The sequence below is a fragment of the Labeo rohita genome, chromosome 7 (genome assembly GCF_022985175.1).
Source record: "Labeo rohita strain BAU-BD-2019 chromosome 7, IGBB_LRoh.1.0, whole genome shotgun sequence".
NCBI lineage: Eukaryota > Metazoa > Chordata > Actinopteri > Cypriniformes > Cyprinidae > Labeo > Labeo rohita.
In genome coordinates, this window is record NC_066875.1 from 28,846,411 (window position 1) to 28,874,077 (window position 27,667).

Sequence of the window (27,667 nt, forward strand, 5' to 3'; positions counted from 1 at the left end):
TAATCCGGATACATCTGAAATTGGAGTTTTCGTTTTAAAACGCTCTCCGTCCACACTAGCGTTTTCAAGCGTTTTCCAAAAGTTTCTCATCCACATTGAAACTTACGAAAACGTTGAATTCGCCATACTGCGCATGCGTAAAAACTCACTGAGATGATACAGACGGAAGAGACATAAGTTTTCACGCAGGATCATTTTATTTACAAAAATACAGTTTTAAATTTGAGTTTTTCATCAAAATCCTTCATGTTAGCTACATATTTAAAAACTGACCCAGTAGATTTATAGTTGTGTATGTGCATTAATGAAAAGAAGTGACATCTCCGTATATAATAAATGTATTTTATTGTCTCTTTCGGAGTCCTGCTAAAACATCATAACACTTCAGCTCAAACATTTTTTTTTAATATAAACATTGCATTGTTTACATTGAGGCTCGTCCTTTAAAACCCACTGGAGGTGCTCATAATCCTGAGCTCTTTAAATATCAACATTTCTATTTACAAAAAAATTTAACAAATTTACTAATTAGATTTATTAGCTACATGAGCTATATTTGCATTGTTGCTGCATTAGCACAAATTGGCCAGTATATCAAAACAGAGACACTTTGTTTTGGACAGTAGCTTATAAATAATTTTGTACCACAGAAAACATTTTTCTCTTTTAGAGTCAATGTCCCATCATTGTCCAAACTACTATTTACAATACAATCAAGTATCATTTTAATGGTTCATTAGAGTAAAATTTGTGAGTTAAAATCATATTAATTATTGGTCTTACTACAATGTCTGTGTGAAGGAGAGGGAAAAGTACTGACCGTTAAAACAATAATCCCTGTAAGACAAACAAAAGTTGGCTAAAAATGTTTACTTCTAAACATAATTTCACCATCACTTGTGATTGTCATTAATATATTAAGACTAAAACCAAATTACCTCTGGCAAACTGTCCCTTATATTAGAACTAATAATAAGTCAAGACGAAGAAAATGACTGCACTTTCTAAGTGCAAGAAAGAGCTGAAGACTCCAAGAGCCCTTCAGTAAAAGGCCGCAGTAATAGTATTATAATAGCTACAGAAGAACTAATATCTACTTGCCAAAACTGAAATGCCTGAAGCTTTCAACAATGAACAGATGTATTTAAGCTTATCATGAAGCAACACTAGCCCAAAACCAGAGGACAGACATCAACTTTCCCTCCTGTCATTACTGTCACTGTAGTGTGGCAGGTGAAGATAAGTGTCTAGATATCTCCACGGACAGCTTTCCGGAGGACCCTGAGACGGGACATGACCTCATCCCAGTCCAAATATGCTCCTTCTAGATGTCTCAAGTTTTGACCTTGTGACTGGTAACTCTTTCGGCCATGCAACAGACGCCAGTTATCAAAGGTCACCAAGTCACCTGCGCAGAGATGAAATGAATCAGATTAATTGAACAACCAGCATCAGTCACATATTCATACGCTGTCATATTTGGTTAGTAAGAAGGATAGCAGCAAAGGGAAAGGTTTTGGGATTCAAAATACTTGAAATATGGGATATTTTCTAATGAAAACCCTGACATGAGATATAAAATGGAAAAGTTTCCAAAGTCAAATCCCAAATTCCTAAGACATGTAAGTGTACAAAAAATCCTTCATTTTTGCCTATTATGCAGTTATGACTGTCAGCTACAGTGTTTTTTACAACGTGTCATCAATCGACCATATTGGCAGCACCAAACGCAAACCAATGCCATTGAACTGAACAAAACTCACATATTTTGCTGATTACTACTGCTGAAAATGGTCAGTTATTATGTTTTGGGCTGTACTAATCGGTCGGACTGGAAAAAACATCTGGAGTACTATAGACTGCCAAAAGTTATAACAAATCAAAGAGAAGAATGCAAAAAAATGTGGAAATGAGGAACAAAAGGGGTTTGTGGTTGGCCAAACTGAACCAGGATACCCAGGGCAAGAATCCTGACAACATGCGTGTTCCGGTCATTAGGTGACCAAATATTAGGCTAATAATTAATAGAGGGTGTGCATGTGATGTCACTGTCAGCTGGAGCGGATGCAGCTCCGCCCACTGAGTGGCAGCATTGGCTTCAACACGAATGCTGTGACAGAACACACAAAACACCTCTAAAACCAGAACGAGCTTTGCGATTGACTGTACAAATAGATTTGACAAGAAACCTGAGGTATATTTTTACAGACTGCTGAAAGCTACTGAAAAGAAGCAAATTAATCGCTGCAATTCATAGAAACAAATGGTCTCCAGGCAGCGAAAACACGGATTTGCAGTTATCATTTCATGTTAATATGTTGAATTGTGCAGTAAAATCATATCCTATATATTGTATTATAGTATATTGTATTGACAACTCATCAACTAAATTTTTACCATCTTAAATTCTGCATAACTGGATGTTCTTAAATAAACACTGACGAAAACTATATACGTTTTTCAGCTGGATGATATGACGATATATATAACATTGATGTAAGTGATCACCGGGAACCTATTTTGTATTTACAAAATGAGTTCACAGGCAAATTTGCTTTATTTATTTTCCCCGGCGTCAAAATCAGACACATAAGTGTTAGAAAACACGATTCCTGGCTGAATCCATATCCACTGACCACTGGATATTTGTGAAGTTGTTAGGAACATTACATCAAGTTCAGCAACCTTTAGTTTAAACCGATTATTGTTTGTTTTACTTCGCATCTTCCCTATTAAATCCATTCATGCTGAAAGCTCTTTTGCCACTCGGTCCGGCTGAGGGGCCCGGCGGGAAAATGACGTCAGTGCATACCCTCTATACTGCTTGTACGTGTCTTTACCGCCTATTAACTTTAGTTTGTCAAAATATTGCGCCCTTTCCTGTTTCCTAAGTCCTTCTTTATATGATGTAGCCACTTTCACGTTTTTCCCGTGGTTTAGACAAAGTAGCAGAGCAATGTATTCAGTGCAATCCACTTGTTGTTTATATTCGAGTATGGCCAGTATGGCCGCGCATCCGGGTAACTGACCAAATCGTGACATAAGTGCAAACCCTCTACAGTGCAAACGTGAGCTATATCTGATTAGGTAAAAGAGGTTAATATGTGGCTCTTTTTGATTACACTTACCTGGTTCCATTCTGTATGTGAACACATTTTCAGGCCTGCTGAGCAGCTCCACAAACGCCTTTAGAGACGAGTAGAAGGGCTGAACCTGATGCAGAGGCACATCCAGCACAGAGTCTCGTGTGGCGTTGTTATAGTTTATCCTCGTCACCCGGCCCTCAGAGTCCACACTACAAATTATATATAAGTCTGTAAAGTTACCAGGATTTAAGAGAACTACTACAGTGTACTGTTGTTTGTAATTGCATGGAAAAGAGCGACCAGTTTGGAACAACATGTTGGATAAAAAAAACAACCATAACCAACCATCAGATGGTGCTGTTTTACACTATTTACGTATAGTCAGAGTTGATGACCATGAGATGTGACAAAGTTAATCCTTTGCATTAGCAATGCGTGATTATGTGAGTATGTATGTGTCTGCTGGAGCCACAGTCTGTCTTACTCTATAATGTGGTTTTTGGACTGCACACTGAAGTCACAGTAGTCAGCACCGCTGTCTGTGAAATCCACCCGGAGAGAGGAGAGGATGTTAAACGCCTCAGGATCCTCCCTACGGAGCTGCTCCGCCATGTGAAACCCATCAACCACCTCACTCTCACCGCCCTGATCAGCCTGACGAACACAATGTAGGAACTGCACCTACACACACCCAGTGGTTAAAAACACATACTGTAGGAATTTCAGCGGCAGTCCTTTCAGAAAATATATTAGTAGTTATTATATTATTTATTTAGGGTGTAGTAATTAGCTTAATCTGAAAACACAGTGAGGGGAAGTGTCCTCATGATCTAAAGAATGCATATATTCACTTAATGAGTAATGCAGCACAGGATGGTATGTGTGTGTGTTTGTGTGTGAACTCACTCCAGGTGGATGGTGCAAAGCGGGGTAATCCGTATGCAGACTCAGTTCTCCAGATGTGTAGGCAACATTGTTTGCCATGGGCTTGTCCTGCACTTGCCACGTGTGTCTGTGAAATCACAGAGGGGGCGATGGATGAGAACAGGTGACTATGGACTTGTAAAGTTTTACTGCATCTCTCCATGTATTTATTGTAGGAAACCACAGCCGTAAAATGCTTACTTGATTTAGTACGGTCTTGAGAGTAAATTTAAAGACTAAAGAATCACTTCAATGAACTAAGCACAAAGCTGGGGTGTTTTGTTGTGGCAACGCAGTGCGAGAACTTAATAGTGATTTTTATTTAGTTTTTTTTTGGTAGTGAATTCTTGGTGAACCTACTCACTGCAAAGAAAAAAAGTTGTAATAACTATTTTTGTCTTTTTTTATTCCAGAAGTAAATCTGTGTAAATTAAACTTGTTTTCCTAAAATGCAAGCTACATTTTCTGTTATCTTGCATCTTATTTTCCCTATTGACAAATAGTTTTTTCCACTGTTTTAAGCCTAATGAATCTTGTTAGATTTGTGAAACATACTGTCGGAAGAATAAACTTAATAGATTATCTGAATAAAAGTCTTACATAATTTTGTTTTTCTTAGATATTTTACTGGAAGACACAAATAAAATAAGATTTTTATTTTTTTTTTTTGCAAGACTTAAACAATTAAAAAAAAAAGGATTATATAATGATGTCACATAAATCATTGCTCACTTATCCAGAACTAGCGTTTTTGATTCAGTTGGGTTCTTAAGGAAACACTTTGTAATTTTCCTTTAAAAAATTATTCTAATAACCCTTTTTTCACTTTGTGCTCACAAAAAAGCAAAAAGCATATAAAAATCTATAAAAAGCTATTTTCTGCTGTTATCAAATTGAAAACAAAGGAAGGAAGAGGAGTGTGAAAAAGGAGTATGTGTGGCTTTTCAAAAGGAAATGAGCCAGATTAGTGGTCTCAATAAGGTAGTTAAGATCATATTAGAGACCAGAATCCTTCATGTCAGACACACCACGGCCTCCTCCTTCACCCTGACGATCCCTAGCCAGTAAACTCTTGATTTGGCAGATGCGGTGGTTTTTGTTCCAGTCAGGGTCAGGTGAAGCTGCTTTTTTGTCCAGTTTGAGTGAGCCCCTGGGGCTAGTGCGCTGTTAAATCACTCAGCCTGTCACATAACAGGTGTCAGCTGAGAGGGAGCTCACATGCGTGGATTCGTGATTATAGCCAGAACCTTACGGGTTGTCTGTCTCTGTTCTGTCTCTTCTCTCCATCTCCTCTATCTGTCTGTCCTAGGCTGTGGTTTCCATTCACTCATCTTTTCTTATTAAAAATGTTCTTTGCATGTTCTTGTGAGAGGCTTTGGTGTCTGGCAAGAAAATGAATCAGAATTTCAATGGCTTTTGATTAATGAGCAATGGAACAAGTTTAACCAATGTAAAGCAAAGTTCTTTTACATGATTTCGCATTCATTCAGATGGTGTCAAAGGCAGGGTTTTTTTTTTTGGGAGGTGGAACATTGTTCTGATTGTTGGCCAACAGTTACAGCACGAAATACTTTCATCAAAGGATGGTGTAACCAGATGATTCATATTGTGACAACCATGATAATCTTATGCTCTATGCTTGCATTACCAATTTTACACACTACTTTATTCTTAAGTAAACAGCCAAGATGTGTGTCGCAGAAACAGAAATATGATTTGACCCGTTTAATCCCACCGGTCACAATAGTGACCGTAAAGAAGGTTTTCATTTATAAAGCTCTAAAATCGTACTGACTGATGTTTTAGTGCATTTCCTGCAAATATGGAAAAAATAAAGGGTCTCAATTAAATATGTGCAGTTTCACATGATTCTTGTAAATTGTCACATGACCAAAGCAGTTATTTCCTGTTTGCACCATGAGATGATGATGACGACTGCATTAAAGCTCCAAACCAAAAGGCTAGTAAAGTATGTTAACATAAAGATATGACAAAGATTTTTGGTCCACATCATCTTTAAAGTGTCTACAATTAATATGAATACACCATTATTCACTATTCTTCACTGTGGTAAAAGAATGAGTACGCTTATGGTCACAATTGTGACCAGAGGGATAACAGTGAATTTAGGTATACATATAAATCCGGTTGCAGTTGTTAGGAAGGCTGTACTAAAATGTTGCAATGACAAAATATTGCAGGAAAATTAAAAGTTAAAATGTTACAAATAAGTTACAATATTGATGTTATTATACTGGTAGCACTAATATAACAGTTTTATGATATATGTTACAATAAATACATTGATGGTTGAGTTTTTTTTTTTTTTTTTGATCTCAGTATTCCTATCAGTGTTGCATAAGGGCTTTTATGCATAATAGTAACCCTAGAATGTGATCAAACAGTATAAAATAACTGGACTGAGATATATACACATTTTAATGACTGCAGAAATATATTAACTCAGTATACACATTATCCCACCGGTCACAATTTTATGTGACCATAAAACAAATTTTCAAAAAACAGTTATTGGTTATCTTAAAGGGTTACTAATGACAGATCATCTGGATATTTTTGTGTGGAAAAAAGGGATTAAATGGGTTAAGGACTAAAGAGAAAGCTAATAGCAACCATTATTCTTCTCAAGGATGAACAAAATAACTGAAATACCTGACAACATACCAGTACCAAGTATAATGGCTGGTAGGTCATTCATTGCCTAATTTTAGTACTTCTTAATGCTGTCTAACAAGTTTTGGTGTTCGAGAAATTATATATAGTTTTGGGTCAGTAAGTTGTTGTTGTTGTTGTTGTTTAATACTTTTATTCAGCAAGGAAGCATTAAGTGACAGTATAAAGACCAATGCTACAAAACATACTTAAAGCACAATTGTAGTCTTACTATCACTCTCAGTTGATCAAACGTCTAAAATATATTTCTTATATATTTCACCATATTTCTTATATTACCTATCAAACTACTTTGATGTCGCTCTCTTTTAATCTAAACTGTTATCTCAGCGCGTTAGCATTCCATTTTCATTTGCGTTTACTACCATTACTTTCTCTCTCGCTCCGTTTTTCACGAGTTCATCAAACAACCGTGGAAAGTCGGAAATATTTAACAATCACGGTGTGCGTAAGATGGACCTGGTCCTTTAAAATAGCCTTGTATTCGTTGGCTGCTGGAGAGAATCCTCAAAGACGGATGTCCTGACCAATAACGTTACACATCTCCTACCATGTTTTCAGCAGACATGGTGGTTTGAGGGACTTTTTATTTCCTTCAGTTATAAACCTGTCCAGATGTAACGCATTAGGGTGGAAGATCAGACCACATTATCACACTGTATTACTTTTTTCCATGAAGGATGGGTTTGTGCCCTTTGCAGCGGGTTATTTGTATTTCTTTGTAGGCCTTGGAGTGAGAAAGAATGGCAGTTCTGGCATAAATGGCAGCTTTGCATAATTTATGGTGTAAACTCAGATCCACAGATGTTCAAAATCAGTTTAACAATTTCTGAAATGATGTTTTTAAGAAACTTACAGTACCACCGCTGTGTTTGTAATTGCACTTTGACCGGGTTTGAAATGTGCATTACTTTTTATATAATTTTGAGTGACTATTTTGCACTATGAAAACAGGCAGTCAATTAAAGAACCGTCTAGAAGATTTCCAAACTGTTCTTTACAGGGTAAGTAGTCTGCAGTATTAAAATGACTGTATTTGTTGCTTCTGTTTGTGTCTGCTCACTAACTCCATTGTTAAATCATTATAATTATCTAAAAATACCAATTTCATTGCTTTAATTAGAGTGCATCCAAAGCGTCAGACCATACCCGTAAAAGGTGAGGCGAAGATAGCCAATCCTCTGACTCAATCTGGCCACCTGTCCCTGCTCTGCTGGCGCCCCCCTCAGGTAGACAATGCCAGTGCGTCTCAGAGCCTCTAGCCAGGCCAGGGCAGCCTTGTCATCGTGTAGAACTTCCTCAAAATCTCCTGAAGGGATCTGCAGACTTGAATCCCAGTATTCACGCTCTAAAACACAGATACGCATATAAAGAAACATTACAGTGCACAACACAAAGCAATAGCACAACTTAGTGTCTAGTGTCATGAAGTGCGACCCTAAAATAATGTAATTTTTTTAGGATTTTTTTTTAGGATTTGATTATTTGTTTTTAGCATCTCACAAACCTCTTGCAGGCCCAGTTCAGGAAACTGCATTGAAAGGTCCAGTGGTAAGTTAAAAAAACAAAGTCAAAAGTGGTTCAAGTCTACATAATTATGTGGGAATGATGTCAGCATTACTAAAATGTAGCTAAAATCCTTTCCGAGCTAAATATGTTTCTCTTCCCATCTTTCCTGTCTCTGTTACTCATTCTCTAAGCACCCTGATTTTCAATGCAAATAAACACGTTGCAATTAGTGTCTGTCTTAACACAACAAAGGAGTGTGCGTGTGTGTCAGGGTTAAGGCCAGAACACACTGGTCAGAACACTGTGTGAGGGCCTGCGTGTTTGAAGGAATACTGCTGGAAAACTCTGGTTCTTATGTCTGCTTCCACAGACGGCCTCTAGAGAAGTGTGCACGTGAGAGCAAGCAGAACGCTCGCACTTATGTCTGTAATGCATTGCTTGGACCTCTGTGCTGTTTTCAGCCCTGCACCTCTTTCTCAGATTCTCTCAATTTAGAAAACTGTTCCACTGGAGAATCTGTCTCAGTAGAGAATCTAGAAATCCATAGTTCAGGACCAACAAGTCAAAGAAAAGAATTGCTGAGCGATTATGTTATTTTTCCAATTTAAGAAGTCATTTACGCTACCATTCATTAGTCTGGGGTCAGAAAAAGGGTGCAAGGGTGTATTAAATTAATCAAAAGTGACAGTAAAAACATTCATAATGTTATAAAAGATGCAATTACGTTTCAAACAGAAGATATTTTAAATTATTGTAGTAATAATATTCCACAGTATTACTAATAATATACCACTAATTTTACTGATTTGATCAAATAAACACAGACTTATTTTAACAGAGTTTTGAATGGTAGTGTATTTTCTCCTGGCACAGATACGTCCCTCAAGATACTTCGTCATGACGTAAGCTTCAGATTTCTCGGATGTATATTACACCTCAACAGGATAAATAAAGTTTGTATAATTCCAGACCCTGACTAGGTAGAAGCCACAATGCCAACTCTGCAAACTTTACTAGGAAGGGAAAGGAGCATCTACAATTTATTTAACCACAGCTGACACACATGCAGGATATCCATGGTGATGAGCAGCATGAGCACAAATACAGTTGAAGTCAAAAGTTTACATACACCTTGCAGAATCTGCAAAATGTTAATTATTTTACCAAAGTAAGAAGGATCATACAACATGCATGTGATTTTTTTTCATTTAGTAGTGCCTGCTGTTCCTCAGAAAAATCCTTCGGGTCCAACTAATTCTTTTGTTTTTCAGCATTTTTGTATATTTGAACCCCTACCAACAATGACTGTATGATTTTGAGATCAATCTTTTCACACTGAGGACAACTGAGGGACTCACATGCAACTATTACAGAAGGTTCAAATGCTCACTGATGCTTCAGAAGGAAAAAACATTCATTAAGAGGCAGGGGTGTAAACTTTTGAAAAGAATGAAGATGTGTACATTTTTCTTAATTTGCCTAAATATCATATGTTTGTCATTTAGTACTGCCCTTCAGAAGCTACAGGAGATAGTTACATGTTTCCCAGAAGACAAAATAATGCATCGTGTTTCCTTCTGTTGGAAAGGGTTCAAATACACAAAAATGCTGGAAAAACCAAAGAATTTGTGGGACCTGAAGGATTTTTCTGAAGAACAGCAGGCAGTTTAACTGTTCAGGACAAGGGGCAAACACTAATCACTAAACAAAAAAACACAGCTTTGGATCATTCAGGCAACAACACAGTATTAAGAATCAAGCGTATGTAAATATTTAAACAGTATTTTTTATATATTTAACTATTATTTTCTCTTGTGGACTATATGTAAACGTCATTTATGTGAAATATCTTGTTCAGGTCAGTACTAAATAAAAAAAAAACATGCATTTTGCATGATCCCTCTTCTTTTGGTAAAATAATTAACATTTTGCAGATTCTGCAAGGTGTATGTAAACTTTTGACCTCAACTATATAAGACCTATTTCTTTGTAGCTCATAACAAACATTCTGTGACTGGACGGCTTGAAATCTGAACAATGAAAGATGGGGGGAATGTTTAAGAAACCTGTCTAGATTGATGCATTTCTGTCTGGCATCACTAGAGGCACTGAAATTTTAATTAAACATTTTAATGAAACGTGACTCTTTGTTTACTACTGAATGCACATCTGCTGGACTACTCTCCTATAAAATGCATTTTTTTTTTTAATGATTTTATCTTCAGAAGCTTCAGCAGACTTGCTAAAATGGTATTTTGTTAATACCAATCATAATAAAATGTGTCGTTTAAAATTGACAAAATGCATTGAAAACAGATGTAACCCTGAGAGAAAACCCTGTTGCTAAATCAGTCATGATACACACAGACAGAAGTATGAATACGCAATCATATAAACGTGCAATCAAGTTAATGCAAACAAATCCAGAATTAACTGACAGACAAGACAGAGAAAATACCCACAATCTCACACTAACATTTAGGTTCTGGTATCATTTTTGATTGGAAAAAGAGAGCGATAGCGAGTGAGCTGGGCACTGGGCCCAGGGTGAAGTGGTTCAGTCAGTTCAGGTCAGTAATGTTGGGCTCTTATGAGCATGTAATGTGTAATATTCTCTGTCTCTCTGACATACTAGGGTTTCCTGGCAGTGCTAATGCTGACTTCAGAGCCAGAGATTAATATCATGCTATCATTCTGTCCAGCTGAGGCTTCTGAGACACTTTAATAAAAGCTGACTTTATTTTTCAATGACCCTTTCAGTCTCTAAAACAGATGGAAACACATACATTTATGCACACAAAGGCATGCCGGAAAAGAGAGGTGTCAGCTTATGTGTGCTTGAACAGTTTCCTTCAGCATATCCTCTGTGATTTTTCCAGCTATGGTAATGTGAAGCCGTGGCTGCTGTAGCTGGCAGGCAGCTACGTCCAGTCAAACTCAGTCAACAGAGTCCCTACTGAGAGCTCAGCACAGAGCAGAGTTCACCAAGAACAGGACAGACAGAAGCTCACAACCCGAGCACAAACCACTTACAGTGATCATTTTCAAATGGGATATGGAAAATACATTTATGTGATTTGAATAACTCTGTCTGCATGTGTGCAGCATCCTATATTAATTTCACATCCCGTGAGCTTCAAGAAAATGAAATAAGACACCTCTTTTGAGTCCAGCCATTAGGTTTCCATAAGCCATTTGGAAAATAAGGTTTTAGAAGTACTACTTCAGCTGTTATTTAAGTAATCTTAATCATTGGCTTGTGCCAGTGTGGTCTTTTTCTGTGTGGGAATGGTAAGCTGTTTTTCATCTAATGCAGCAATGTGACTGTTTTGCTGTTTTTTGAACTTAGATGGGAACAATGCGGTCTTGGTGCTCTGTAGGATCATGATGTCATTGCATGCATGATGTCAGCTGAACCAGGACATGCTGGAACCGCAGTAAAGCACACTTGTGCCCTCTTGTAAATGAGACACTACAGCCACACTAGAAAACCTCCTTAAAATGAATCAGTTCACTGGGTCATAAAAAAATCTTACTGTGTACTTCATACTTTCAAAAACAAAAAAGCTAAGTGGTTAAAAATAATCATTACAATTTAAAATAACCGTTTCCATTTTAATGTTACTGCATATTTTGCAATAAAAAAGCTGAATTCAGCAGCTATTATTCCAGCCAGTGTCACATGATCACATGAAGTAACATTTCCTATTATAACCAATGCTAAAAACAGTTCTGCTGATAACATCCTTGTGGAAATTGTGATGCATTTTCTTGGAATTCTTTAATGAATAGTTCATCAGAAGTTCAACAGAACATCATTTATTTAAAATAAAAAAAAAGGCCTAAGAATATATTTGTTTTTAATGCAATTTTTGATCAGAGATCAATGCATCCTTTCAAAAACACATTTAAAGGGAACATCAGATCAAAATTCACTTTTACACGGTGTTTGCATATAAATGTGTGTTCGCAGTGTGTGGTCACAACCACCCTACAAAATAAAAATCCATTTACTCCTTTTTTTTAATCCCTGAAAAACCTAAACATTCTCAAATATCAAGCCATTTCCATTTTTGGAGCAGTATGATGTCATATTGCTCAGGCCCCGACTGAACTTAGGACTGGTGGTGGTGCTTAAGATATTGTTTGTAATTTAGTGTTTCTATAACAAAAAGGGGGGGAAAAACTTAAAATGATACTGACAAGATAAAACTACTACGAAATCTACTATTAATAACAATATAAAATGCACTAAGGATTAACGAGCTGCTGGGTTCATGAATATTAATCACGTTATCTGCGTTCGCTCGAACTGATTTGCTGAAATCAGAACAGCGATGATAATCGGTGAGCATCAGTTTTTTTGAGAGGAAAATACAACAAAGAATATCGTTTACATAGCGCGTCAATTCTGTATGGTTTAAGACTCTCGCTCTGTATTTTTGCATGTGAGACAAAGTGACGGCTAGTCCTTCACACTAGAGTTTGCGGTTTGTCAAATACAGGTACTCTGCATGCGCATCCAATTAAATAAAATTAGAATAAGATTATAATAAATTATAGTAACGCCGCATTTTACTTGTTACTGAAAAAAATAATGCTGTTTATTTATAACGCAGTTTTTCCCATCACTGCTGAGAACACAATGAATTTTCTTTTTGGTGGTAACACACCACCAAATATGCAAAAAAGTGAAAAGAGGGGTGAGGTGAGCAGAGCTCATTAGCATTTAAAGAGTTTTAGAGTAATTTTAACCAAAGTATTCTGCAGACATTTTATGTAGACCCTAAAGAATCATACCAACTTGTGGAAAATGAGCATCCAATGTCTCCTTTAAATTGCTTTTAATACTTTTACACAGCAATTTTGCCTCACCTCTGAAAAACACCACAAAAATAAACCACTTACACTGCACTAATAAAAAAAGTGGATAGAGCTTAAAAATAAGAATGGACAGGTTGGTGTGACAATTAAACAGACATAAGGCCCAACCCTTAGTTCTCCTCAGTTGTAGAGAGATTGTTTAACACCATGAAGGACACATTAGTTGTCTTACAAATGGTGCTAACCTGTCAGGAAATGGCTATTGGCAGATTACTGCCCAAGACAGACGGATCATACCAAGGTGAGAGCTTTACAGGCCTCTTTTAGGCAGTTTGAAGAGAGTTTATATGGGAGGTCTTAAAACAAGGGGTAGAACTGTCATATTATGTGACAGTTAAGGAGCTTTGTTAAACACATGCAAGCCTTGTGCGTTTTACACCTCAGTTACAAGCAGACACTTGCGATGTGTAGTCCATGCTTTAAACCGTGTAAATTTATTGGTTGTCTTTCAGTTTTAAGGGACACATGGGGATGCCTTTTGTGCCTTTGAACACAACAACAGCATAACTTCCTAAACTTTAAAAGGGAAAATCACAAAGTTAAAAACAGTAGTAAGACGTTTAAAACTTTGTGGCCAACAAAATTTGTTATAAAGCCCCAGTGACATGCATTAATTTTGAACATTTAATCTTAAAATCTCAGGACACGTAAATGTGCAGGATGCTTGTTCTGGCAGACACAATGTTCAGTCTGCTCCAACCACAGCATCCCTCAAGATTGGTGTAAGCACAACAGCTCACTCTTCTCAAATAGCCTTAAATCTCTATTCCATGTGGCAGGAAGTGGAAAAAGTCTTTCCATTCAGGGGCGATTCTGGGGAGAAATGCCTGCACACTACAAAAGTAGCTGCTGTCCAGACCACACGCACCACATATTAATTCAAATAATGCACAAATATTAGCCTACATGCATTTCAACTATATATGAAGCTATCCTAAAAACCATTGTCTAAAACAAAACCTAGGCTTCGTTTTATTTAAAAAAAAATTAAACTGAAAGAATCAGAAAAAATGTGTTGTTTCGATTAAAAGTGTGTCTTAGTAGTGGTAGTGTTGTATGGATATCAACAAATGTATGGTCAGATTCACCCCACACACTTCAGCATACATACAGTCGAGGTCAAAAGTTTACATATGCCTTGCAGAATCTGCTAAATTATTTTAACAAAATAAAAGGGATCATACAAAATGCATGTTATTTTTTATTTAGTATTGAACCGGAAGGTTGGCCCTTCCAACAATGACTGTGTGATTTTGAGATCCATCTTTTCACACTGAGGACAACTGAGGGACTCATATGCAACTATTACAGAAGGTTCAAACACTCACTGATGCTTCAGAAGGAAACACAATGCATTAAGAGTCGGGGGTTGAAAACTTTTGAACAGAATGAAGATGTGTTCATTTTTCTTATTTTAAAATAAACATCATATTTTTGTCATTTAGTACTACCCTTCAGAAGCTACAGAAGATACTTGAATGTTTTTTTAGAAAACAAAAATTTAAAAAGTTAATTTTTCCATGATCTTTAAATGAAAAAAGTTTTCACCCCCCAGCTCTTAATGCACCATTTTCACCTCTGATGTATCAGTGAGCACTTTTAAACCTTCTGTAATAGTTGCATATGAGTCTCTCAGTTGTTTTCAGTGTGAAAAGATGGATCTCAAAATCATACAGTCATTGTTGGAAAGAGTACAAATACACAAAAATGCTGGAATGGAAGAATTTGTGGGACCTGAATAATTTTCTCTGAAGAACAGTGGGGAGTTTAACTGTTCAAGACAAACAAGGGACTCATAAACAACTATCACTAAAAAAAAATAAATAAATAAAAAAAAGCACATACAGCTGTGGATCATTCAGGTAACAACACAGTATTAAAAATCAAGTGTATTTAAACTTTTGAACAGGGTCATTTTTATCAATTCAACTATTATTTTCTCATGTGGACCATATGTAAACATTTTATGTGCAATATCTGCAATAAAATAACTAAAATTTACCATTTTGCAGATTCGGCAAAAACTTTTGACCTCAACTGTACATGAATCAAAAGTATAACAACAACAACAGCAGGCTGAGAGCATTTTGTCTGCATAACTGGACTGTAGCTTTATACAGAACATCTCTGGATTGCTATATAAAATGCATTCATTTATATTGGCTATACATTATAAACCACAAAGGATTAGAAATGTATAAAGCTAAAAAAAAAGGGAGAGAGAGACATGACTAATACAAAGATTATAGCAATGAAGACAAATAGATGACAGTGAACCCACCATTAAGAAAGAGCTCCTCTTGCAGAGCCTGTCTTGCCTCAGAAGAAAAACAGCGTTTCTTTAGCCAGTCAGGATCAAACTCACTACTGTGCTGATCAGGCCAAGTAATGGACACCTACAGTGAGTTTGAGAAAAAACAGGTTTAAGAACTATTATATAATCAGTTACATGTAAATCTGACTGGAAAAGACTAAAATAGTTGCTCACTGTGTGCTGGAACCTCCACCAGACTTCCTAACTGTCTCAACCAGCAATACTACAATACTACAGCAGATATACAGTGTTTAGGTGAGGTCACATTAGCAAATAAAGGTCCATTGTCATTACTTTAGAAATGTCTGACGCACAAAACAAACAGCTTTGTGTGGGTCAACGCAGTGAATTTGCATGACCAACTTGAGCCTGATGTGAAATCTGCACAAAATCCTGCTCATCCTACCTAAATGAATGAATTTTGACTGCAAAATGTCGCAGAACATCTGTAAATGTGACCACACCTTTAGTCTCAGGATGTTTTAATACAGAGTTAGATTTAAAGGAATAGTTCATCCAAAAATGAAAATTCTCATTAACCCTCACTCATTTTGTTTCCAAACTTTCCAAAGGCCCATTCACATCAAAGGCAATAACTATAACACTAATTATTTCCACTTTATTATTCAGTGCGGAAGTAAGCCTATGAACGAGGCTTCCGGTTCATTAGCCGATAACGAGAAGAATAACAATGTGCAGTAAATGGTAAAATGGTTTGCACTACAAACCAGTGTGTTTTTAATTAAGATAATACATTAAAAATAATATGGTTAGACACACCAATTTGTAATATCAAGCAGCAAAACCAGCTGTTTTATACAGCTAAAAATAGCTGGACACAAATGAGACCAGAAGCTCGAACAGCAAAAATAAGGTGAATAGTTTTAAAAAAAAATTCAAAATTAAAAAAAAAGGCCACAACACAATTACAGTATAGCAATGAGGGCACAGAGGAACAACTGTATTGAAATCACTTTCAAAACAATTTTTCCAGCTAATGAATGATAAAAACAGCCAATCAGAATCCACCCTGCATTTAAAGTAGCAGATGACAAAACATCAGCATGTTCTTACAATAAACAGAACGTTATCTTGTGGGCGTGGATGATAATATAATTATTGTTATAATTATCTTTATAGTTATTGTTCTCGATGTGAACAGGGCCTTAAGTTGTTCTTTGCCATACAATGAAAATAAACGAGGCCATCAAGCTTTAAAATTAAAAATGAGAAAAAAGCAACATGGATAAGAATAAATGGAATAAAGTGAATAAACTTGAAATACGGTTTCTGAATGCAACAGCTCTATTCCCCTTCTGTTTCACTGTATCAAAAAGAGCAGCATGGACATTCTGCAAAACATCTTCATTTGTGTTTAGCTAAATAAATTCTTATCCATTTTAAATGACACAATAAATTGATGAGCAAATGATGACAAATTTCTATTTTAGGATGAACTTTCCCTTTAAGACTTGCTTACCAAGACCAACCTTATTGTCCATCAGCTGTACTTGGTCCATTCCGGTGTGCACGTCCAGATTTGAGAACAGCAGGCTGCGTGCTTGTGCTGACTGCAGCGTGCAGCGAGGACACTGGCAGTTATCTCTTAACCAGGTGAACGGATACAGACTGCAACTTCCATCATCCCAATCAATCTGCAGTAGTCTCTCCTGGTCCAGTGCCCGGGCCTGCCTTACTCCTGGACTCCCTCCAGCAAAGGGTAAAGGAGCTGCTGCCAGTGTCTGATTCCCAATATGAGGTGTCTTGACCAGCTGAGGCCGACTGCTTGTCCCCTTCAGTGCCTGGATAGCACCTCTGGACACCCAGCGAGTAAGATAGGATAACATCCTGATTTGTGAGTAGTAGATGCTAGTTTGAGGAGAAAGAATTTATAAGGTTATTGCGTTCATAGTGCGTTCAGTCACTCCCTTACAAATCACCTTTCACCCAAAAATTCGATGAGTCACCACAATAGAATGTACTGTAAACTTACAGAGTATGACTGATGTAAGCAGTGCACAGGTGTGTCAAGTAAACATACATCAAACTGCTATCACGCAACTGCAAATCCATTTCGCAGTCTTTAGTAATGTCACATTTTATGAATTTTTTTAAAAAAATACACTATCAGTCAAAAGTTTTTAAACAGTAAGATTTTAAATGTTTTAAGGACGTCTCCTCTGCTCACCAAGCCTGCATTTATTTGATCCAAAGTTCAGCAAAAACAGTAAAATTTTGAAATATTTTACTATTTAAAATAATTGTATTCTATTTTAAAATGTAATTTATTCCTGTGAACAAAGCTAAATTTTCAGTATCATTACTCCAGTCTTCAGTGTCACATGATTCTTCAGAAATTATTCTAATATGCTGATTTGCTGTTCAAGAAACATTTTTATTATTATTATCAATATTTGAAACAGTTGAGTACATTTTTTCAGGATTCTCTGATGGTCTGAAAGATCCAAAGATTAGCATTTATCTGAAATATTTTTTTTATTTTTTATTTTTGGCAAGAAATTATAGAATTAATACTTTTATTTAGAAATGATGCTTTAAATTGATCAAAAGTGATGATAAAGACATTTATAATGCTACAAAAATTTGTACTTTCTATTCATCAAAGAAACCTGAAAAAAAATCTACTCAGCTGTTTTTAACATAATAATAATAAATGTTTTCTGAGCAGCAAATCATAATATTAAAATGATTTCTGAAGGATCATGTGACTAGAGTAAAGATGCTAAAAATTCAGCTTTGAAATCGCAGGAATAAATTACATTTTAAAATATATTCAAATAGAAAAAAATAATTAAGTATTATTTATTTATGCTGTACTTTAAATTAAATAAATAAAAAGGCCTGGTGAGCAGAAGAGACTTATTTAAAAACATTTAAAATCTTACGGTTCGAAAACTTTTGACTGGTAGTGTAAATCTTGATTACCAAAAAATTAACTGTTATGAGTATTTTTTTCAGTCAGCGAGTCACTAAATAGCTATAAAAGTCAGCTTTGATAAAGAGTTTTAAAGAAACTAAAAAGGGTTCTGCCCTTATAGTATAGTCACCAAACCACTTCCAGAATTATCGCACAACCATTTAGAAGTTTGAGGTTGGTCAAGACTTTTTGATGGTTTTGAAAGAAGTCTCTTATGCTCACTATGACTGCATTTTATTTTATTTTTATCAAAATATAGTAAAAACAGGAATAGTGTGGAATATTATCACAATTAAAACCAACTGTTTTCTATTTAAATATATTTATAAAATTAATTCATTTCTGTGATGGCAAATCTAAATTTTCAGCATCATACCTCCAGTCTTCAGTGTCACATGATCCTTCAGAAACCATTGTAATATGCTGATTTTGTGCTCAAGAAACATTTTTTCTGTATACAAATGTTGTAAGCATTTGTGCTACTTAATATTTTTGTGGAAACCATGATATTTTTTTCTTTCAGGATTTCTTTGATATAAAGAATAAAGAATGATAAAAAAAAATAAAACGGCATATGTTTAAAATAGAAAGCTTTTGTGAATTTATCTTTACTGTCACCTTAATTAATTAATTAATGCATCCTTGCTGAATAAATGTATTAATAAATGTATTATTAAAAAAAACCTTAGTGACTCCAATCTTTTGAAAGGTAATAGAAAGTGTTACAAAAACACAAATTAAAAATGTGTACATTTGTGTTCTCTTCATTTTAGGCTTGTTCCCAAAACATTTACAAGCCAGGCTGGAGTTTTGTATAGTTCATTTTTATTACAATTCATTTGATTTCTACAGAAGGCAGGTGACTGACATTTTGTTGTGCTGTTTGTCTGACAGCCCAAAAGCTGTGTTAGCTCTTGATAAATGATTAATGCACTTACGTCATCCAGGTCTGAATTATCTGAATGACTGTAAGGGTGCATAACTTTGACTACACAGAGTACAAACAGTGTTACATCAAAGCAATCGAGATAAAAGCAAAGCTAATCTGGGGATAAGGTGACTTTAGCACTGCCATCAAACTATAACTTACTGAACTCTGCACTTTAATCCTACTTGCACTAGTCTGAAGAATTAGACTATTTCATGTGTACAGTTTTACAGAAAATCTTAACAATAAAAATCTAAACAATAAAACATGAACAGTTGAACAGGTTCACTACAATTCCGTATCCACTGTTCAGTCTCATAAGCATCATAATAACAGTGCTGATAATGTCATAAATTGTTTTAGCACATTTGGATGTCAAATTCTTAGTTGTTATTAGTGCATTAATCCCAGTTATTTTATTCTGTTGGCAGCTATAGTTACTTTTAAGATGTATATACTAGCTAGGCCTACTGTCTGACATTATTGTATTATTCTAAAAATGTCATTTGGAATGGAATGACTGGATTATTAGAATCTAATGTTTCTAATAATCAAAGTACTCTAAATAGACCTGTGGGTTATGTAATGTACAAACACCTTGGCTCATGTGCTGCATATATCAGGGAACACGGAAGTAGGTGAAAGGTCAGCAATTCATTCCCCTGCAAACAAACACATTACCGCCTCCAGCGTTACGACAGCACGTACCCAAACAAACACTGTAGTTTCTATGAAATAGAAACCAAACGAAAAGCAACATATATTGGTTTTATTTAGACTTAATAGCTAAATATGCGTTTGCCCTGCTGTTTCCGGGTATTTTTAGCACTCGTCCTCTTTGTAGCGCGCTTTAGTAAATGATCTATGGAGCAGCTGACTAAAGGAGATCTACACTAGAGGTTTTCATTCATAAAATATTACACGCGCCATGAGGAAAACACGAGTTTGACACTTCAGACATAGACAAAGACGCAAACGATCTTTCATTCATCGGGCTGATACAAGCGAACGTCCCGTGTACTATATGTAGCCCAGCCACTAAATGTTATTGTCGTTATTTACATTTGATGAGACATGAAGGAAAACAAAAACGGCATATGGCACTTACCGTGAAGACGTGGGTAAGGTGTGCTCGGTTGTTTCAGCCTTTTATAGCGCTGAGGAGCGTGAGAACTCACTGCTCTGGAAGTGGGTGAAGGGTCACACGCACTGTAGCGCTGCTGCTGCTGCTGCACACACACTGTAGCCGCTGGATCTGACACTTCGCCAAAATTACGTGCAGCTTTGCTCGACAACTGTTCTGTTCGATGCTTGTTTTTGCAACTACATTTTATTGCAGTTGTCATGTGGACATACTACATTGTTTCCAAGGCCTGCTATTCTGCAAACTATTTCATTTATGTTAATTATTATTTATATATTAATTTAAAAAATACATATTGTACAGTATGAACTAAGCATGTGTCCATGACAGAAGGATAGATAGACAGACAGATAGACAGATAGATAGATAGATAGATAGATAGATAGATAGATAGATAGATAGATAGTGAGGGTTTTAATTTTGTTCTTTTTGCTTATATAATAATGGCAATATTTAGGTCACAGACAGACATGACCCTGATTACTGGAATTCGCCCCTTGTTTCCTTTTTGAAGATTATTGGGTCAGTACTATTTATTGATTGTGTGCCAGTTAATCGGTTAATAAAATACAGCCTAGAGAGTTTTTCTAAATAACTCTATCATTTTTTATGTTCAGAATTTATTTAGATTATATATATAAAAAAATGTTTTGTGTCTGCCCGTCAAAAGTTTTTGAACAGTAAGATTTTTAATGTTTTTAAAAGTCTCTTATGCTGCATTTGTTTGATCCAAAGTACAGCAAAACAGTCATTTTTATAAATATTTTTAAAATGTAATTTACCCCTGTGATTTCAGAGGTGAATTTTAAGCGTAATTGCTCCAGTTGCATGATCCTTTAGAATTAATTCTAATATTCTGATTTGCTGTTTAAAAAGTATTATTATTATTATTATGTTGAAAACAGCTGAGTAGACTTTTTTCAGGTTTCTTTGATAAATAGAAAGTTCAGAAGAACAGCATTTATCTGAAATAGAAATCTTTTGTTACATTATAAATGTCTTTATCATCACTTGTGATCAATTTAAAGCATCCTTGCTAAATAAAAGTATTAATTTCTATAATTTCTTTTAAAAAAAAAAATAATAATAATAATAAAATACTGACTCCAAGATTTTGAAAGGTTTAGTGTATGTTACAAAAGCTTTTTATTTCAGAAAAATGCTGATAATAATAATAATAATAATAAATAATAAAAATAATAATAATAACAACAATAATAAATGTTTCTTGAATGGCCAATTACCATATTGGAACTGAAGGATGATATGACACTGAAGACTGGAGTAATGATCTGAAAATTTAGCTTTGATCACAGGAATAAATTACATTTTAAAAGGGTCATCGGTTGCAAAGTTCACTTTTACATGTTGTTTGAACATTAATGTGTGTTGGCAGTGTATGTACAAATCTATTTTAATTAATCTGTAAAAATAATATTCCCTTTTTCAAATCGGACCGTTCTCAGATGCCTGTCGGTGTGGCATCACACTGACAGAGGCCGCTCCCACCATAGTTGATTAAAATGAGCGTTTTACCTCAGATCAGCTGTAACAGTCCGACCTGAGGTGTTATGTTGCTGGATGTAATAATGAACATAGTGGTCCTCACTTACTCCCGACATCTGAGCTGCTGAAGATGCAGTGAATTATGTTTGTTTGTGAAGGGAATGCACCTCCGGATCTACATAAATGCATCTATGTTCGTGCAAATCGTTTGTGATCCAGCTTCACCTACAGAAGTTAGTAGAAGGTTTGCAGCTAAACGCGCTAAATGTACTCAGAGCAGTAGAGAGAAGAGAGGGGCGGGGCGAGAAGAGCTCATTTGCATTTAAAGGAACAATCCCTCGGAATGGGTTGATTTTTGCTGCGCTCATTTTGACAAGGTAAAAAGGGTGTTGTTTTACACAACTATTGAGAATTTTTAACCAAAGTATATTACAGACTTTTCATAAGACACTAAAGAATCACATCAACTTGTGGAAAATGGGCATCCGATGACCCTTTTACAATATATTCAAATAGAAAGCAGTTATTTTAAATAGTAAAAATAGTTCACAATATTACTGCTTTTGCTATATTTTCAGTCAAATAATCAAATTAATGCAGGCTTGGTGAGCAGAAGATAATTCTTTAAAAAACATTAAAAATATTACTGTTCAAAAACTTTTGACTGGTAGTATATACAGGGGTTGGACAGTGAAACTGAAACACCTGGGTTTAGACCACAATTAGTATGCCGTTTGGCCTCCGTTTGCAGCCAATACAGCATTATTTCATCTTGGGAATGACAAATACAAGTCCTGCACAGTAGCCAGAAGGATTTTGAGCCATTCCTTTCGCAGAACAGTGGCCAGGTCACTATGTGATGTTGGTGTCCAACCCCTGTATATATATATACTGGGTTTATATTGGGTTTCCCCTTATCAATTTAAAAATTTCTCCCTTTTCTTCACACACAAAGTGAGAGATCACCCATAGCTGGTTGACTTGCTATGCATGTTTATAAGGTTGGTGTCCTCCAACAGCTGTTTCAGTGTTTTAACATGAAACAAAGGGACACCTGGATATGCTTAGAGACTCTAAGCATATACAGGTGTCACTTTGTATCAACCATGTGTATACAAATGAATTTATCACAAAGTATAATGTTATGCCAAAAAATGTTCTCATTGTAACTTCAATTCGTAATGTGTCAATTGGCAAATTCTAAGCTGTGCACCAGTTTAGGATACATATTTGTGAAACAAACCAAAATACATTGAACTCAAGATCCAGATCAGTCCAATTTGCACTGTTGGGAAGGTTACTTTGGAAATGTGATACTGTAGGTTACAGATTACAAGTTACCCTATTTAAAATGTAATAAGTAGTGTAACTATTTCAGTTACTTTATTAAAGTAATGTAACTGAGTACTGAGATTACTTTTTGATTACTTTTCTAAAGAATAACAAATGTTTTCAACAGTTAATCATTTTCAAACATTTAAACCAGGCAGCGTTAACCTTACACTAGTACTCAACACTGATTACTGTCAGATTTTCAAAATCCTTCATCACTTGAATTAAGATTATAATAATTTCATTTTAAAGCACAGCCAACGCAAAATCAGACTTTAGTATCACTTTTTATTTTGAGATTTTTCTGATTATTTTTAAATTTCCAGCAGTGGAATGCATTTTATCACTCGCCACTATGGCGACTCTCAGACAGGTTGTAACCTAAAGCCTTCAGTGGCAATGTGGGTTGATGTAATTGGCAGACATGCTGTGCTGCAAATTCAAACAAGAGAACCAGTCAAAAGCATAAGCACTGCTTTACTAAACGGCGTTTAAAACAGGCAAAGCAGCAAATTAGTATAATTCATCATATCCTAGCTTTCTGCAGAAAACATTCAGATGTAATCCCTTTTGTAATTGTTAACATATATAATGGATTACAGGTATATTTATTTTGTCATTAAATTATGTAATGCTGTTACATGCAACTAGTAACTCCCCAGCACTGCCAATTTGTCAATGAATCATTCAGTGAATCAGTTCAAGCAATGCACACACACACACACACACACACACACACACACACACACACACGCAAACTATCTTGAAGATTTTATTACAAAAAGGAATATACACAACATATATCTCAGGAATGGAACTACACATGGTAGAACGCTTCAAGTCCAATAATCCTGCCCGCAGTCATCTTGGTTTGTCTGGAATATGTCATCCCAGATGGTCCTTTTCCCATTACTTCTCAGAGGATTACAAGAGTACTTAATGCAACACGTACAGTTTCATAAAATGAATACAGTTACGCTTTTTCATAAATATAAACACTCACAGTTTAATATTTTAAAAGCTCATTATAAAATATATAGATTTCTTAGGGCACACAAAACATAATTACATGTACAAAGTAGAGCAAATGTGTTTTCATTCCTCCAAGTGTATCACAGAAAGCAATAATAATAAAATTGATGTTTTTAATATGTTCATGCCATCATCTTTAGGAGGACTGTCAGACTGAATGCTTAAAAACTGTTCCAAGTACATGCTCTTATATAACCTAAATATGAATATGACAGCTAACATTTGTACAATGAAAACTATATTCTTTTTGTTTAACCAACATGAATTTTCTCTGAAACATTCAAGTAATGCCAATGCAAATGAACAAAAGTTTCCACAAATACACCCTACATCATATCTGAGAAAACAGTGAGCAACTCAACGCTGACTCTAACTCAGTGTTTTGTATGTCTCCTCTGAGAGGTAAAGCCTCTATATTGGTTAGACTGAAATTCCAGTCGTATTATCATAAGCTGCAAATGTCATTAATGACTACAACTCGATGGCAGTAATATTGCCAAGTTTAAAACATTTAATGGCTGTCCATCATGTATGCCTGCTGCTATTAAGTGAATACTGGCTTTCATTTATTGCACAAAATAGCTGCGTCACTTTTGCCAAGTAGCTACAGAGAAAGAACATTTATTCCTTCAAAATAAGTAGTAAACACTCTTAAAAACAAAGGCTCCAAAGGGTTATTTTTGCAGTGATACCACAGAAGAACCATTTTTGGTTCCCCAAAGAACCTTTCAGTGAACAGTTCTTAAAAGAACCATTTTGAAGAATTTCAAAAAAAAATCTAAAGAAGCTTTTCCACTATAAAGAACCTTTTCTGCATTTGAAAGGTTCCATAGATGTTCAAGGTTCTTCATGGAACCATCGATGCCAATAAAGAACCATTATTTTTAAGAGTGTACTGTTGTTATACTAGTACTTCGTTTTGGTAGAAAATCCAATTTGGTAGCGATTAATATATTTCACATCCAATATTATTTATTTTCTGCTATTCACTATGACGATTCCAAATATTTTCCTCATTTTTTCAGTGAGTTCTATAAGGATCCAAGGTTCATTAACTATTCACTTCTGACTAGTATGTGTTCAAATTTTTGCTGGTATTGTCCAATTTTATTAGTAACTATTCACTATACTATTCATAGTACTAATTGAGTAGCCTACATACAAACTACCTATTTATTAGACCAGTGTGTGTTCTGTAACTAGTGAGAGTATATATTACTAGCAACAACTAGGATCGACACAGATGTCTCACAGAAATGAAATCTGTACTGAATAAACACGTGCAAGCTATTAAATCAGGACAACAGGAATAGTTACTAGAAACTTTAGGCAAATATGACTAATAAATAACAGTGGGTGGAATTAGCTAAAAACAAGTACAAGTAAAATGCTACTTAATTTGAAGGAATTAATGGTAAATGCCTCGCCGTAAAGACAGAGTGAGATTTGCCTGCTTACTGAAAACAGACAACAGTCTTCTACACCTTCATATACTCGTTCTTCAGGCGGCTTAACCGGGTCCCGTGACTCCGAATGATGAGTGACAGCAACTCGTGCTTGTCCTTCAGTCCCAGCGAGATGTCCAGTGTCTCTTTTAAGACGTCGCGCGTATGCACGATCATGTCGAGGAAGTCGTCGTTGATTTTGTGCTCCTCTTTCAGCTCGTTTTCCTGGCTCTGTTTGAATTTCACCTCCAGTTCCAGAAGAGACTTCTCGGAGTTCGAAAACGCCTCGCTGATCTGGGTCGTCTCCCGTCTCAGGTATTTCCCATAGCTGTCCTCTCCGTCCAGGTCGAAGGAGATGCTCTTCCCGATGCCCTCGAGCACCCGCGCCGCGTCCTCGATGTGCCGCTTGATGATGATAAAATCGTCCCGGATCACCGAGTCCTGGTCCTCGTCCAGGGTGCATTTGCGATTGTCGGTCATTTTGAACAGCATCTGACATTTCTCGGGGTCGTCATTTTCTTCGTAGTAGCCGTCCGGCACGAAATAATGATGAAAAGTGCCATTGGACATCTCCGGGTACAGAGGTCCCGAAAATAAAGCCCCTCCGACACGCATTGGGACCAGACAGGCTATCAGTAGGAACAGAGGGGAAGCCATCCTGCCCACTCTGCCTTATCACACAGTCTGTAGTACCTTCAGCTCTGCTGTTCAAACTTTAGACAAGCCCCCTTACTCCAGCCCCACGCATGTCCAGAGCATGAAATGCCGAGCAATCCCGACACGAAACGGCTAAATCACACAGAATCGTCCTCAGTTTGAGATTGCAACTTTCCTGTCCGCTTTCCTGCCTGTTTTTTGTCTAAATCAGCAGGCGTGAGCCACATCGCCGTGTCTGTCCTTGTGTGTGTTTCAACATCTGGGCCGTTCGGACTCTGTGCTAGGTTTAGATAATAATACCCCCGGTCAGACTCTCAAATTACAAGCCCGTCACTCCTTCACTTAAAAGGCAGCACACATAGCAGCAGACAGGGGTTGTCATTAAAAGATCGCGAGTTTGCACTAGCGTTAAGGGCTCCTGAAAGCTACGGAACATAATTTAGAATTTGGCTGGACGTTAGCCTAAACTAAGTCAATTTCAAATCAACTAAATCAACCCTAAGTCATACAAATCTTAAATTTGGATGGAGGTGGGATGAAGCTAGCCTAACGCATGTATGAATGAAAAATAAATAAATACAAATGATCCTTGTTATTAATGAGTAGATATTTTTATATATGTGACCATGGACCACAAAACCAGTCATAAGGCTCAATTTGTTTAAACTTAATTAGTTGAGATACAATTATTTGAAAATCTGGAATCTGAGGTTGCAAAAAATCAAAATGTTGAGAAAATCGCCTTTAAAGTTGTCCAAATGAAGTTCTTAATAATGCATATTACTATCAAAAATTAAGTTATGATATATTTATGGTAGGAAATTTACAAAATATCTTTATGAAACACGATCTTTACTTAATATCCTACTGATTTTTGCCGTTAAAGGAAAATAGATAATTTTGACCCATACAGTGTATTGTTGGCTACTGCTACAAATATATCTGTGGTACTTATGAATGGTTTTGTGGTCCAGGGTCACTTATTGTAGAGAATTTACATTTTGTATGCTATTTTTGTTAAAAACAACTGTTTTAGCAGTACTATCCATTGCAAAGTACAGGGAGAAGAGTGTCCAGTTTTGTGTTCAAAACAGGAAAAAAGTGCAACGCTGCCACAGAAATGCAGAAAAATTGAAAGATGAAAATCTGCTCTTTTTCAATGCAAAAAAATTCAAGACAATACATTAGCAAAAAGTAAAGTTATGCCTTGATAACTAATAAAACTGAAATTAAATAACTGTGAAATTATTTGGACAAATAAAATATTATAAACA

At 35.9% G+C, this 27,667-nt stretch overlaps 2 protein-coding genes across 2 annotated transcripts; both read right to left on the reverse strand.

Annotated features, from left to right (window-relative positions):
- Positions 1 to 328: 328 nt before the first annotated feature.
- Positions 329 to 20,523, reverse strand: bbox1 (butyrobetaine (gamma), 2-oxoglutarate dioxygenase (gamma-butyrobetaine hydroxylase) 1). Its single transcript, XM_051115909.1, has 8 exons — positions 20,386 to 20,523; positions 16,902 to 17,280; positions 15,379 to 15,493; positions 7,854 to 8,052; positions 3,993 to 4,098; positions 3,571 to 3,767; positions 3,129 to 3,295; positions 329 to 1,408 (listed from the first exon to the last, which is right to left on the reverse strand). Exons 2-8 carry the CDS (start codon positions 17,256 to 17,258, stop codon positions 1,248 to 1,250), a joined length of 1,302 nt encoding a protein of 433 aa, XP_050971866.1. The 5' UTR covers positions 17,259 to 17,280; positions 20,386 to 20,523; the 3' UTR covers positions 329 to 1,247.
- A 3,494-nt stretch (positions 20,524 to 24,017) lies between these two features.
- Positions 24,018 to 26,690, reverse strand: fibinb (fin bud initiation factor b). Its single transcript, XM_051116053.1, has one exon. It carries the CDS (start codon positions 26,391 to 26,393, stop codon positions 25,770 to 25,772), a length of 624 nt encoding a protein of 207 aa, XP_050972010.1. The 5' UTR covers positions 26,394 to 26,690; the 3' UTR covers positions 24,018 to 25,769.
- Between the last annotated feature and the right edge of the window lie 977 nt (positions 26,691 to 27,667).

What these genes read in the sequence shown, in the direction of transcription:
- bbox1 (XM_051115909.1), bottom strand. Translation starts at nt 17,258, where the DNA reads ATGTTATCCTATCTTACTCGCTGGGTGTCCAGAGGTGCTATCCAGGCA. An exon ending in CTTTGCACCATCCACCTGGA is followed by an intron (nt 3,768 to 3,992) that starts GTGAGTTCACAC and finishes GGGTGTGTGTAG; the next exon opens with GTGCAGTTCCTACATTGTGT. An exon ending in CACATACAGAATGGAACCAG is followed by an intron (nt 1,409 to 3,128) that starts GTAAGTGTAATC and finishes ATCTCTGCGCAG; the next exon opens with GTGACTTGGTGACCTTTGAT.
- fibinb (XM_051116053.1), bottom strand. Translation starts at nt 26,393, where the DNA reads ATGGCTTCCCCTCTGTTCCTACTGATAGCCTGTCTGGTCCCAATGCGT.